General features: G+C 34.5%; 1 protein-coding gene across 3 annotated transcripts in view; it reads left to right on the top strand.

The window, feature by feature from the left end:
- The window catches only part of ATG5 (autophagy related 5), a 140,064-nt gene that overhangs the window by 30,993 nt on the left and 93,448 nt on the right, over positions 1–15,623 (top strand). For all 3 annotated transcript variants that reach the window (XM_043963010.1, XM_043963012.1, XM_043963011.1), the window contains 2 exons: positions 2,513–2,591; positions 9,310–9,472. In XM_043963010.1, coding sequence (XP_043818945.1) covers positions 2,513–2,591; positions 9,310–9,472 — 242 coding nt within the window. The remainder of the gene's footprint in view (positions 1–2,512; positions 2,592–9,309; positions 9,473–15,623) is intronic.

The following is a 15,623-nucleotide window of genomic DNA, read 5'->3' as shown; positions in this document are numbered from 1 at the left end:
TTTGAAGATTTTATTTTGAAATGTGTTTTCAGAGAGAGCTTGGTAATAAACATTTGTTTTAATTCAAGTTATGTAATTTAGTCTGATGTTAAGACTTTAAAAAACATTTTTACCGATGGTATGACAGACATTGCAATAGTACATATATTACAATTACTAAGCATTTCATGGAATCACATTTTAACTGGTAAAATTAATTTGATGTAATATATTCTCTCAGTCTTTGGTTTGAATTAAGAGCAAATCAACAATGTGTCATGCACCCACATATCTCTCTACTTGAGAAATTATCATCTCCCTGGTCATAGTACATAGTACATGCCTATAATCCCTGCCCCGTCTGGGGAGTGGGTTGAACTCAGTTGGTGAATTGTTTTGACCTTTGGAGGTCTGAACTGCAGTAGGGCTAAAAGCAATTGATATCTTTACTAAATTAGACACTAATATGGGCAGCTGCTGGGAGCAAGTTGCCACCAAACTAAGCTGCCTAAAGAGGGTTCAGCTATCCCAGGTCAGAAACCAAGCTTCTGTTCCAGTCAGTCATGTGATTGGGCTTTGAGAGACTGCTACACTGGTAGGGAGACCTACTCTCCAAAAAACAAACAAAAATCAAAATTCATTGTACAAAAGCTGATTCTGTTTATCTGGTAGGGAAAGGGCAAATGAAGAAATCATGGAATTTAGAAGGTAATTAGTGAGTAGGGTTTTACCCTAAAAAAGTAATATCTGCTAATTTTGAAGTATGCCCACCAAAGCCCTTCAGTACTTCATTGTGGTTTGGAGATGACTAAGGTTCTCAAAGGCCATGCCAAGTAGAAGTCAAGCATGGAGGGGGTCCTACTAAGTTTTCAGATTTGGACCTAGTGATGTATCACCATATGGCTCCAATCATAGGACCAGTATTGTTGAGCTCCCAAAAGCTTGATACCAGGTATAAAATAATTAGCAACTATTATATTGAATGAATCAAGCACTGTGGGAATACGAATGCAATGAATGAAACAATCTCTACTTGCAAGGAACTCTGTAGATATGTTGAGTTTGAGTTACATTCTCACTCAAAACTGACTCCTCTGTCTCTTTTCCTTTCCCCATTAATCCAGTTAAGATACTTAGTAAAGTTTCCAAGTATTTATTTTAGTAGTGATGTATGCTTTCATATGTGCATGGTAATGGTCATCTGGGCACATAAGTCTTTGAAAATATCTATTTAAGGCAGATGAATATTTAAAACTTTTAAATTTTGTTGAACTACTGACAGGTACACAATTTCCAGGTCAGGTACAGAACCATAGTTATACTTTGAAGAAAGCCATCAATGAAAACACATTTTCACTTTATATTTCAGAGGCAGTTTGATTTACCATTTACAGTTTGAAAATCATAGGACTTTATTGACCTGGTCATTAAATTGATAGAAATTGTTTGGCAAGAGTTGATTCCTTAAGGGAATGTACAGTTTATAGGTCATATTAAAGAAGTAGTTCTACTACTCCAAAATAGTGATCTAGAAGTGAGAAAAGGAGACTATTTAGAGAATGAATGAGTAAAATCAAAAAGCAGGCAGTGTGATACATTAATTTTCTGCATTTCCTGTTGCCCCCCCCAGTACTGCCCATTTTCTTCTCTGATATCTGTAGTGGAAATGGTTATTTATCTTAAATACTAATTACATAATCTTTGATAATTTATTTTTTTTAATAAAAAAAAATTGTCAACTTTTGCCTGATTGTATAGGAAAGAAATGAATCATAAGTACCATTAACTGTCTTTAAATCCTAACTATAATTAAAAGAATTGAAATAACATCTAACTTAGCTTTTAAGTTCTCAAGAAATACTGGAATAATTTGCCTCAATATAACCGTGCCTCTTAAGAGCCAAGCTTTAATACACCACTTTATCTCCCTCCCCCCCCTTTTTTTTTGAGAGAATATTAATTCATTTAGGTTTGTTGAGTTAATCTGTTCCACTGCACATTTGAAAAATGACTGGTTTTCTGCATTAAAATCTATAAGATTTGCTTTATTAAACTGTGTTTCTAATCAAATTTATTAATTTTTTATTTAATTTATTACATATTTAAATGAGGCTCAAATTCACTGGTAATACTAACATTTATCACTAATTTAGATTCAGATATTAAAGTTGTATGTATTAAACACAGGGCTGGTAATTGTATGCTTTAATATTATAGTAGTTATAGCATATTTAATAAAGATACACATAGAGTTTAAACAGCTTTATGAAAGATATCTTTAGTGTAATCTGTTCATTATGTATAATGAGGCTTCAGAGGGGAATCAAGTAGAAGAGGAAAAACCACCTGATGACTGAAAATTGTATCATGTTAGCCCAGGCATGTAAACTAAATAAAACTTTGCCTTTATGTGATTTGTGATTGGACTTCCCTAGATTTTTGATGTACAATCATATGCTGGAAATTTATTTTTATTTGTTGCCATAACTGTAAATATTCACTTTCACCTTAAAATGCCTTCTTTCACTTTTAGGCATTATCCAATTGGTTTGCTGTTTGATCTTCTTGCATCAAATACAGCTCTTCCTTGGAACATCACAGTACATTTTAAGGTACAGTTTAAATAGTGTTTCCCAATTCTGATTCCAGATTAGTATTAGGAATGGAATTAAAAAGTAAATTGTTAATCATTTGTCCTTCTGGAATTATTTGGTGGGCCTTACTACTACTCTTTTCTGAACTCCTGGCAAAGATGTTTAAAGTTTTATTATGCCTTAATAGTGCCAGTAAGGAAGATAGATATGTTTAGAAGTATTCTTTTTAAGAGCTTTTTAAAAAATTTCAAGTATAGGGTTAGCAAATTTTAACCAAAATTGCTTTGATTCATTTACCTAAGGGAAAGGAAGGTGAGGAGGGAGTGAATCAAAAATGGTTTTGTAAAGTGTTTTCCTCCTGGAACTTATAAAAAAAAAAAGGAGTAATTTTTTTGGGTGGCACAATTTTTCTCCTAACATTCATAAAGGCTATAGATAGCATTTTTTTTCTAGAGGAGCTGTACCTCTCACTTGCCCTTTCAAAGGGAAGTCTATGCCCATTCTGTTTGTTTCTTCATTTCTCTCTACTATATTAAAATCCTCTTTGTAGGTGAGTGGAGCTATTCTGTTGCACTTCCCAAAAATGAACTGTCAGCTGACATGTAGGGTACATGTGGTTAGGCAGCAGTCTGGTGGGTAAGTTTAGGAAGTGGTTGGAAGAGGATAGTGTTAAGACATTTCATCTTCAGGAGTATTTTGATAATTTTCAAGGGGCTTAGTGTTTTGTGGTATAAATTTTTTATACATTCTGGAAAGTCAGTGAAATAAAAACTCAGATAACTAAATGAAGCTTTTTGTCTGGCAAAATTTCAGTCATTAGAGGACAGTGCTGTAATTATCACCTTCAGGAAAATCAGACATTTTGATACCATGTTAATCTTTGATCTAGGGAGGGCCTACACTGCATGAGTGTTGAAACTGAATCCTCATTTACACCCTTACGAAAGTCATAAAGGAACTTTCAGGTCTGCATTTGGGGCACTAACATAGTAGAGTTGTTCATGGCCTGTTGGTGACTTATAGCCTAGAGAGAATTTCATTTTTATTAAGCCAAGAACTTAAGAACATAGACAGTAATTTAAAAAATAACAATTTTTTGACTTTGACATTTTTACTATAGTAGATGAAAAGATTTAAAAGTAATTTGAGAAGCAAAATTAGGTATTCTTTTTTGTTTAGTAGTATACAGAATGTTACAACTGCCTGCTGATATCTTCCTGATGCTACTGTATATAGAGAATAATACTACTAGATAGTCTTACCATTAGTTTTTTTATCCACTTTAATCTGTGTTAGTATATAGTTGATTATACTCTTTATGTCCCATAGCTAACACAAGAATGGAACACTAGTTTTGGCTTATTGTATTCCTCCTTCCTCCACCAAAAACACAACCAAACTTAAATTTTATTGTTTCAAGTAACCAAAAGCCCTTGATTTCCATAGGGTACCTTGGGTCAGAAAGAAGGGTTGCCTATCACCCATTATAAAAACATCAGAGGTTTTTACATTATAATGTTCTATCAAAAAAACAAAACAAAACCCCAACTAAGAAAGGGGAAGGAAAAGCTAACACTGGCAACCACTCTAATGATTGCATTCCAAGGGGTCAGGGTAGGTAAACCCCAAAAATAAGCCTTGAGGAATCAGAGTAGAGAAGGAAACTGTACCTGGTGGGGGCCAGGATTTCAGACCCCCTCCTTGTCCAGATTAGTCACTTTGAAGTTAATGAAGACAATACTCAAAATTTTAGTTAACTGAAATGAAAATTTTAGGAGCTCTGAAATATTAACTTCTACATATCAGTTGCTGTCTTATATTCTTGGGTATATTCTTGGGTGTGATGACCATCCATATTCATGCATTCTTTTTAAGGCTTAAACCAATTAAAGTATAGCTTGAAAAATTGTTTCAAGCCTTTCTCCTTTTTGGGGGAAAACATATTCATAGAGTAAGCAACATTTTGCTCTAATGATTTTCAGAGATTCATGTTCTCTGGAGATGTGCAAATTGATGATGTCAACTTAGATTAAGTAAAAGAAAAAGAAAATTATACATTTAAATGTATAATAGCTAGCTTCTGTAAAAGAACAATTTAGCAGTTAAAATACTAAACTAAATAGCAGAAGTCACAATTTCTCTTTCCTTCTTCTGATGACAGAGAACTCACTTTAGGATTTATTTCCTCAACCTTAACATTGTATTTAGAATTATGATGAAGCCCAGATGCCCTCTAAATCTTTTGGAGAGGGGGGGCCAATGAGGGTTAAGTGACTTGCCCAGGGTTACACAGCTAGTAAGTGTCAAGTGTCTGAGGTCAGATTTGAACTCAGGTCCTCCTGAATCCAGGGCCGGTGCTTTATTTACTGCACCACCTAGCTGCCCCCCGCTCCCCAATATATTTGGGGCAATAGTTCTGTGGTACCCAGTAGTAATATCTTGGTTGTGTTCTGTATCCTACTCCTACCTTCCAGATAGCCATGGAATCCTTTGTTACATGATCCAAGCCAAAATTGAGGTGAACACAAAGGCTCCACTGAGTAGGTAGATACATGGCTACAAGGTCAAGGATAGAATATAAGCTTTCCATCATTTGTTCTTCCCTATCTCATATAGGTCTCTGTCCTACAAAGCATTGTGGGGCTTAACATAGCCCAGCTTGACTGCCACTTGACATTTTACATTGGAGATATTTTTAACCCAGGGAATGTCCTCCAGTGGTTGATCTACCTCAATAGTTTTCATCTGGCCATTGAATAAGAAAAGTATTATAAAGCAACGAAAGAGATGCTTAGTGGAGCAAAATTCTGAGAGAAACTGGAGGGGTTGCCTTTAGGGCATAGTTAGAGAGATTACCTGTGGCAAGGAAGGCCCTCCCAAATTCTGAGAATGGAAAGAAGGAAAAGGAGTAGCATAAGACAGCTTTTGAGGTATAAAAGAGAAAGAAACATTTAAGTTTGAAGGTATCTATTATCTCAGTTGTTTATTTTGTATATATATTTGTATTTATTTAACCTGTATTTGTGTCCATGCTCCTTCCTCTCTTCCAACCTTCCTCTTCCCCCTCCTGCCTTGGCAGACCTTGTTACTTAAGGGCAAGGGTTGTTTCACATTTAATTTTATGTTGTTGATGTCTTGTACAGTGCCCAGGTACATTTATAATAGATGTTTATTAAAAGTGTTTATTGAACTGAAATAAAAAGTGAGTTGATCTGGGAGCAGCTAGGTGGCGCAGTGGATAAAGCACTGGCCCTGGATTCAGGAGGACCTGAGTTCAAATCCGGCCTCAGATACTTGACACTTACTAGCTGTGTAACCCTGGGCAAGTCACTTAACCCTCATTGCCCTGCAAAAACAAAAAACAAAACAAAAGTGAGTTGATCTGCTGGGGAAAACGAAGTAGGTAGAGTTAGGGACTTGAAGAGATTTTGAGAATATGTGATCGGGGCAGCTAGCTGGTGCAGTAGATACGGCACCGGCCCTGGATTCAGGAGGACCTGAGTTCAAATCTGGCCTCAGACACTTGACACTTACTAGCTGTGTGACCCTGGGCGAGTCACTTAACCCCAGTTGCCTCACAAAGAAAGAAACAAAAAAAGAGGGGGGGAAGAGAATATGTGATAATGGAGGGGGGGGTATACACCCACACACATATAGTCTGTCCTTGAGAATGATTGTGTCAGGGTGGAACACTGAAAAGACTGAATGTGGAGTCAGAAAATCTGGATTCCAATCTCAGCTCAGCTCTTAATAATTAGGTGGGTCATGGGGTGCTATGAAAGCTATGGGCACCCGGAGGGAGCATCTTAGTGGACTCATGAAAGCTATATGCAGGTAGAAAATGTGTATAACACTTATAGTGAGTTTGTTATAAAACATAAGCAGAAAAAACTTAAGCTTCAGTTTGATTTATTCTGAAATTTTAAAACAAACTGATGGCTAGTTTGAGTTCTCAAGTATATTTTCCAATTTTTAACAGGTCCCAGTGAGTGAATGAATATATGTGTGTGTGTGTGTGTGTGTGTGTGTGTGTGTGTGTGTGTTTATATGTATATATGCACACATAAATAATAGTTTCATGGGTAAAAATGTTATCAAGTGAATTCTATAATATAGAGAGAGAACTACTAGTATTCTCAATTTCAGAACTGTCTAGTATTTTCATGAAGGATAGTCAGAGAATTAATACAGTTGAATCAGAAAAATAATATCTTTCAAATCCACGGTATTGTTTAATTAAAAAATAACTTGCTATCTTTCAGTACATCATTGTGGGAATTGGTAAGGCACTGAAGCTCTCTGAACCTAAGTTCTCATCTATTAAAAAAGGATTAAAATTTTGTATTCATTAATTTTATCAAAAAGCATTAACACATGGTATCTACATCTCATTCTGTTAGTTGCTTGAACAAATTCAGAGTTAAGTCTTTGCTGTAATATGTTCATCTATATTTTTTAGTTTGTTTTAAACATTATTGTTACATTTTGTTTTGTCATAGGAATAGCTTCCAAAGTGTTTAAAAATCAGCCTTTAACAAAGTACATTCCCCTATGCCTAAAGGGTTATATAATTGTGCATACCCTTTGATTGAACAATATCACTGCTATGTCTGTATCCCAAAGAGATTTTTTTAAAGGGAAAAGAACATCTGTATTAAAATATTTATAAGCAGTTCTTTTTGTGGCAGCTAAGAACTGGAAATCATGGGGATGTCCATCAATTGGGGAATGGTTGAGCAAGTTATGATACATGAATGTAATGCACTATTATTGTGCTATAAGAAATGATGAGGGCAGCTAGGTGGCGCAGTGGATAGAGCACTGGCACTGGAATCAGGAGGACTTGAGTTCAAATCCAGCTTCAGACACTTGAGACTAGCTGTGTGACCCTGGGCAAGTCACTTAATCTTCATTGCCCCGCAAAAAACAGACAAACAAAACAATAACAACCCCTCCCCCCAAAAAAAGAAAGAAAGAAAGAAAGAAAGAAAGAAATGATGAGCAGGATGCTTTCAGAAAAACCTGGAAAGACTTACATGAACTGATGCTGAGTGATGTGAGCAAAACCAAGAGAACATTGTACACCATAAAGAACTGTGAATGACTTGACTGTTCTCTGCAGTACAGTGATCCAAGACAATCCCAAAGGACTCATGATGAAAGATGCTTTCTGCCTCCAGAGAAAGAAAGAACTGCTCTTGTCTGAATACAGACTGAAACATACTATTTTCCTTCCTTCCTTCCTTCCTTCCTTCCTTCCTTCCTTCCTTCCTTCCTTCCTTCCTTCCTTCCTTCCTTCCTTCCTTCCTTCCTTCCTTCCTTCCTTCCTTCCTTCCTTCCTTCCTTCCTCTCTCCCTTCTTCCCCCTCCCTTTTTTCTTCCTTTCCATTTGAGTCTTCTCACACAAAATGACTAATATGGACACATTTTATATGTTTGCATACACATAACCTATATCAGATTGTTTGCTGTCCCAGGGAGGGGAAGGGAAAGAGGGAAAGAATTTGGAATTCAAAATTAAAAAAAAAACACACAAATTTTAAAAATTGTTTTTACATGTAATTGGGAAATAAAGTACCTTTAAAAGGTATTAGTAATAAGAAAGGTGTCTTGGGGCAGCTAGATGGCGCAGTGGATAGAGCACCGGCCCTGGAGTCAGGAGTACCTGAGTTCAAATCCGGCCTCAGACACTTAACACTTACTAGCTGTGTGACCCTGGGCAAGTCACTTAACCCCAATTGCCTCACCAAAAAAAAAAAAAAAGTTAAAAAAAAAAAAAGAAAGGTGTCTTTTTGGCATTATGGTACTAATATAATCTGTTGCATTTGATCAGTTTATTTACATTATTATAGTCATTATGTATGTGGTCTTTTTGCTGTGCTTTCTTTATTACTTTATATAAGATTTATCATGTTTCTCTAAATTTCTTTATATTTGTCATTTCTTGTGGTACAGAAATTCATATATAATTTGTTAAACTATTTCTGAGTAATTGGACATATTTTTCTCATATTTTTATGATCACAAATAATATTTGTATGAATTTTTGTGCATACGAGTCTTAATTCTGCTATGTATAACCTCCTTGGAACATATGTAATTATAGAAGTGGAGTCTTTGGATCAAAGAACTAACTTTTCATTGCATAATGAAAAGCCTGTCTGACAATTTTCCCATTTTTTTAGCCTCTTTACTAGAATGAAGGCTAGAAGTCTGTCATGCATATTTTAAGATCATGCTAGATTCCTTGACAGATACAACCCCAAAGGAATCACACCTGTATGATACTTAGCACAGTGCCTGGCACATAGTAGGTGTTTGTTTAATATGTAACAAACATTTTATGCAAGGAGGAAAAAAAAAACTATAGGAAATTCTATATATTTAAAATTGCAACATGCTTTTCCCCCTTTTATAACGCCCCATTTTTAAGAGATCGGGAACCCAAAGGAAAAAACCATTCTCTTTCTACAGCAATTTTTGTTGTTATGGTAGAGGAAGACAAAGTTTTTTTTAAGCTTCTATAGAATGCGTAGTTATTAAATATGCTAATCTCCAATTAAAAATTGAAGAAATGTAAATTCTTATTTAAATTTAAGCCAAGTCAGGGAATTAAGGAGTAAAGAAGGAAGGTTAATTTTATTGATGTGGGAATAAAACTACAATTTTCATGTGGTTACTTCATTTATCTTTTATTGCCCATCTGGTGATTTTCTTTTTTTTTGCTTATGTGATAGAGTTTTCCAGAGAAAGATCTTCTCCATTGTCCATCTAAGGATACAATTGAAGCTCATTTTATGTCTTGTATGAAGGAAGCTGATGCTTTAAAGCATAAAAGTCAAGTCATCAATGAAATGCAGAAAAAGGATCATAAACAACTCTGGATGGGATTACAAAATGGTAAATATAGTACTCTTCCCTCTGAAACCCTTTAAAAGAAATTATTTCACTTGAATTTTTTTAACATTATTGAATTTATTTTCATTCAGAAGACAAAACATAAACAAATACCCAAACCCAAACATATCCTGTCCCTATCCCACCCCCCCCCCATATAATTAAGCACAATAATAACAGAAAAGAGCAGGACATGCCACCATATAATTTTAGAGTTTATCATTTGGTAAAAGAACTACCACTGTTCATTTTATTTGACATGAAGTTTGTTGCTGTTTATTGTGTGATTTCATAACTGTAGTCAGTGTTATTTTTTTATCTATTTCTTCACTGTACATCAATGGGTCAAACTCAAATAGAAATACAAATCATACTTCAGAATCCCTATGGATCACACATTGACTTAGAAAATTACTTATTAATGTATCTTTGTTCTATTGTATTTTTATTTAGTTAGTTAAATATCTTCTAATTACATTTTAACCTAGTTTGGGCAGGCTGCAATATATTTGACACCTCTGTTCTATATCATTTCTTAGAACTCTTTATGTTTATTTGAATTCTTTGTATTCTAATGGTGCAATGGTATCCTCTTAGGTTTATGTACCATCATTTTTTGAGACATTCTTTACTCATTGGGTACAAGTTTTATATCCAACTCTTTGCCCTTATAGATGATAATTTTGTGTGTTTTTGTTAAGAAAAGACTTTTCTTCCTGTCAACAATTTCCTTGGATATAAACCTAATAATATGATTGCTGGGTCAGAGGGCATGAAGTTTTATGACTTAACTTGTAAGATTTTATGTTGTTTTCCAAAATAATTCTATCATTTCACAGCTCCAGCAGTGTGACTGGTGTGTCCCTTTCCCCACTGAGGCCATTCCCTCTCTCCCCCTTCCACCCCCCTTCCACTCCTGAAATCTTTTACCTTTTTGCCAATTTGATAAATATTTCTTTGTGAAATATTAGAACACTTTTTTCAGGTATTTTTTCTTTTAGAAACTGCCTGTTTATATCCTTTATTCTGTTGTGGGAATGGCTCTTAATTTTAATAGAGTATACATTTGTGTGAATATTAGATTTTTATCAAAGAGGATTTATGCAAAATTTTTCCCAGTCGTTATCTCTTCTTATTTTTAACCACATTTATTTGTGAAAAATACTTTTTATTTTTACATAATTTAAATAATTATTTTATCTTTTTAAATTTCCTTTATTAGGAGGACTGTTAAGAAATTTTCCCCATCCACATTTTATGTTTAGATTATTCATCCATTTGGTCTTTTTATGTTTAGATTATTCATCCATTTGGAATTTACTGTGGTATAAGATATGATGCCTGTCTAAATTCATTTTCTGCCACAGTACAATCCTGTATTCCCTGAAAATTTTGGTGAATAATGAGTTTCTTCCCCAGTAATTTGTGTTCTTAGGTTTACCAAATACTATAGTGTATCCATTTGCTCCAGACTCTTAATTATGGTTTTCTAGTCATCTATTTTGCTGGTTTCTTATTACCAGATAATTTGGAAAATTTGCTGTTTTCAGATTTAACTTAAGATCTGGTAATACTATTACCCCTTCTTTTTTACCTTTTAAAAAACCCCAAATATTATTTCCCTTGATGTTTTTGCTCTTTTGTCCTTTTTATTAATTTTATTTTGTTTTATCAGATTGGTATGTTAAATATAGAGTTAAATTTGAATTATTTTTTATTGAATTAAGCTAGCTTAGGCATGAATATTAAATGCTTCTTCAATTATTTAGATCTGCGTTTGTTTTTTAAAACATTTTTTCAGCTCTTTCCTTCCTGTTGCTACCCTCTCCCAATAGAGCAGCAACAAACAAAACCCTCATAAGTACATAAGCCAGTAGAACAACTTCCTGCATTGTGTATGTGTGTGTCTTTCTAATCCTGAGTTTTAAGTCCATCATTGCTCTGACAGGAAGTAAGTAATGTAATTCACTTTTATTTTTCTGGACTTGTGATTTATCATTGCATTGATCAGAGTTCTAAAGTCTTTCAAAGTTGTTTTTCCCTATTTGTCATTGTGGAAATTCTCCCACATTCTGCTCATTTCATTCAGATCATAAAGGTCTTTACAGTTCTTCTGAAATTGTCCATTTCATCATTTCTAATGACACAATGATATTCCATCCATATATCATATATAGTAATTTGTTTAGTTGTTCCCCAATAAGTGGGCACCTCTTTAGTTTTCTGTTTTTGGCTGCCATGAAAAGAGCTGGTATAATTACAAGGTATACCAAGGCTCTGCAGTTTAGGCCCTAATACCTCATAAAGTACTTATCTTTTTCTCTTTTTTTTCATATTTGCTAATCTGACCTCATTTTAGATCTATAAAAATTGTTTTGTAGTTTTATTTATGTCAATCTGATGTATACTCTGCTAGGTTTACTTCCAGATATTTAATGCATTTTGTTGTAATTTGTAATGGCATTTCTATTGAGTTTTTTTGTTTGTTTGTTTGTTTTTAAGTGAGGCAATTGGGGTTAAGTGACTTGCCAAGGTCACACAGCTAGTAAGTGTTAAGTGTCTGAGGCCGGATTTGAACTCAGGTACTCCTGACTCCAGGGCCGGTGCTCTATCCACTGCGCCACCTAGCTGCCCCCTCTATTGAGTTTTTCTGGTTTTTACTGGTACTGGTAGAACTATCCAATGACTAATAATTAATTGACAAGAAATATGTTGTTCATTTGATTGAATGTTAAGAGAACAATGCTTTTCAATTTTTCCCTCATAAGTACTTAATTTTGGAGCCTGTATAAAATTAGAGAACTCACAGAATCTGCTCCATTACCTGAAGTGTTGATCAGGGCTTTTTAAACTTTTCCCACTTGTGACCCCTTTTCACCTGAGAAATTTTTCTGTGATCCCAGGTATATAGGTATATAAAATAGGTATATATAACCTTTTACTGTTGCCAAATTTTTTGTTACCCCCACATTCAGTTATCACAGTATGAGAAGCCAGGATCTTGACAACTGATACAAATCAGATATCGGAACATTTGGCAAAATATATGTATATATGTGTGTACATGTACATATGTAAAAACCTTAAGTGGTTTCCCACTGCTTACTGGATTGTTGTTTGCCCAATATGCTCAAAGAAGGCCAAAATTACATCATGTTGGGGTTAGTGTACAGTGTGTCTGGCTCTGGCTAATCAGACCAATATGAGCTTGGAAGGCTCTACTACAGGTTGGGCATAAATAGTCTATATGAACATTTGGGATGGAGATGTCTCTAAATTTGCACATCTTGTATTTCTTTTGAGCTACTTCAGTTCTGTTTTCCTTATGAAGCACAGCACCTTCTTTGATAAGGGCATGCCATGCTAGATGGTCCTGTGCCAGTTTCTCTTATATGTCTCATAATTGATACTAAAGTTCTTTAGAGGGACCTTGATGCGGCATAAGCAATTGACTAGTAGCCTATGTAGTTATATGGTATTCTGTGCTCAGACTCTCTCCACCACTTACCTCCTGCTCTCTCTAGTCTCTGTGCCTTTTCTCATACAATGCTAGCTACTTCCTCTATGGGGCTTACCTGATCCCCTACTGCTCCCTTCACATGAAAGTGTTCTCTTCTTCATCAGATTTCTTATTTTGTCTACCTCTCCTTTGCATTTATTTTATGTGGCCGTCTTGTGTAAATTAATAAGTTTCCTTAGTTCAGGGACTAATTAATATACTTTTGTATCCGCCATGATATTAGGCATATAAACTTTTATCTATCTCTGGTGTTAAAGGAAGATTTTAGGATACTCGTGAATGAAGGAAAATTCCTTTAGTGATATTCAGATAGATAGCTTAGATAAAGGTATGGAACTTGGAATAGGTGAAGGGAAAAATTAAAACTACCTCATTTGTCTGTGGGGTAGAGTTGCTGAGAGAACCATTATAAATATGTAGACTAGTAAATAAGTCTTAAAATTAAGTTTGAACATTATAGATTTGACATAAAGAGCAAAACATCTAAGAGAGTGTTTTGAAGAGGACTAGTCAAAATTAGGGAAGGCCTTTTGGATTAACTTTTAATAGGTTGGAGTTGTACAATTTCTGTGTAGAGAATGTTGAAGGTACTGTAGCTGAGAGACAACCTAAGCCAAAATCATAGAATTTCTTACCACCATTGAGTTATATAAGGCTAGTGGGTGACAGCATGTGAACAACTATGTACAAACGAATTACATACAGGATAAATTAGAGATAATTTCTGAGAGACCTAACATTAAGGGGGATGAAGAAAGGCTTCTTGCAGAAGGGGAGACTTTAATTGAGACTTGAAGGAAACTAGGGAATCTTTTATTTGGAATTATATTTGCAAATTGAATTTTGCTTATTAGGAAAGTTTTTGCTTCAAAACAAAACAAAAAACCCCAGTAGCTTCCATTATATGAAAAAGGTTATTCTCTAGCTTTTGCTTAGCCAAGGATGAAAATTTGTCATAATTGTGACACAGCAGATGGTACAGTTCTTTTGATAAGAAGGGCACCTGTCTGTAGAACATAACAACTAAATGAAAAGTTTAAACATTTTTGAATACTTTCAAATGCTAATTTTAATTTCCCAGACCTTTGTGAAAGAGAAATAAGTAAAGCTTATGAAACTAAGAAAACTCTTTTAAGACATCCTGAGCCTTTCAGTGTGTTTTTATAGGTTTTCATTTTAGATCTAACGATTTTTAACCTCCCTCTGAAACATAGTTGATGACCACAAAAAAGAAAAGAAAGTACCATTTGTATTAGTAACAAGGCAGTTATCACTACATCTGCAGGTTGGTTTTTCTATGAAACTTCAAGCAATTTTCTTAAAATCCTTCTTACTTTTTCAGAAGCTATTTCTTTAAGTTTTATTAGAAAATTTCTCTCAAATTCCATTAGCCAATTGTAAAAACTCATGCATTTTATCTTGCTTCCATAAGTGCAAAATTTCAGATTCAAACAAAAAAAAGACAAGGAGTTAAAGCAGGTTATGTAATTAAGCCAAGATTTAATTGAGCTGCAAAATCAAAAAGACATTTAACCTTTTGGTTGCCACTGAAAGTTTTGGATAATTTTGATTTTTTTTTTCCTAATAGGGAAATGAATTGATAGTAGTTTGGCAGTTTGCCATTTTTACTCAAAATAAGAGATGCTTTCTAGAATATGTGATTAACCAAAATGATTCAGAAATTGTGTTTTTTGATATTTGTTAAGAACCTTGTTTTCACAGCTGTAGTAGAAGATATACATATTATGGCTCCTGTTTTTATGATGCTTAACAGTTTGAAGAAATGGGAGTAAGCAAATTGTTGGGTTGAGTTTGAGACTTAATTTTAGATAAAGTGTTAGAAATAAAACTTAACCCTCATTGCCCTGCAAAAAATTTAAAAAATAAAAAAGGAAAAGAAAAGAAATAGATATAAAGATCATTGGTCTGAATTTTTAAAATTCCATTTTTCTTTTTGAAAAATCAGGATTCAGTTCAGCATAGGTAACATTTATTAAGCACCTACTGTTGGAAGGCCTTATACTAGATAGACCCCAGAGATCAAAAAGCAAATAGTTCTTATGCTCAAGCATTTTTATTATGTTGGAGGGATTTTATAGGTAGATAGATATGTAAATAAAAAGTAAACACCAAGGCCAGCCTTTATGTGGATTTATTATTGCAAATGCAGTTCTAGTGATTAGGAGTGTTGTTGCTTAAAAATGGGGGGGAAAGCCAGTAACTTGTAATACATTTCATAAAGGCATAAACACTGACACTGGAGTGATCAGTGAAAGCCTCATCTAGGAAGTGGCTTCTGTGTTCTGCTTTGAAGGAAGCTAGGGCTTCTCAGAGGCAGAAGGGAGGAGGGAGTGGAGTGCATTCTAGATACAGGGGACAACCTGTTCAGACACAGTCAGGAGATAGAATGACACATGTGGGGAATAGGTAGTAGGCCTGTTGGACTATAATAGGGAATTCATGAAAGGAATAACATAAGCTTGGAATGCTATGTTGGAGCCTAATTGTACAGTTCCAGACAATTGATTTTGTATTTGATTTTAGAATCAATAGAAAGCCACTGAAGATTTAGAATTAGACATCATTGACTTAAAAATATTAGTTTAGCAACTGGTAAATAGGGGAGGGGAGACA

This window comes from Dromiciops gliroides, chromosome 4 (assembly GCF_019393635.1).
Source record: "Dromiciops gliroides isolate mDroGli1 chromosome 4, mDroGli1.pri, whole genome shotgun sequence".
Classification (NCBI taxonomy): Eukaryota; Metazoa; Chordata; class Mammalia; order Microbiotheria; family Microbiotheriidae; genus Dromiciops; species Dromiciops gliroides.
This window is presented reverse-complemented; position numbering and strand designations above follow the sequence as displayed.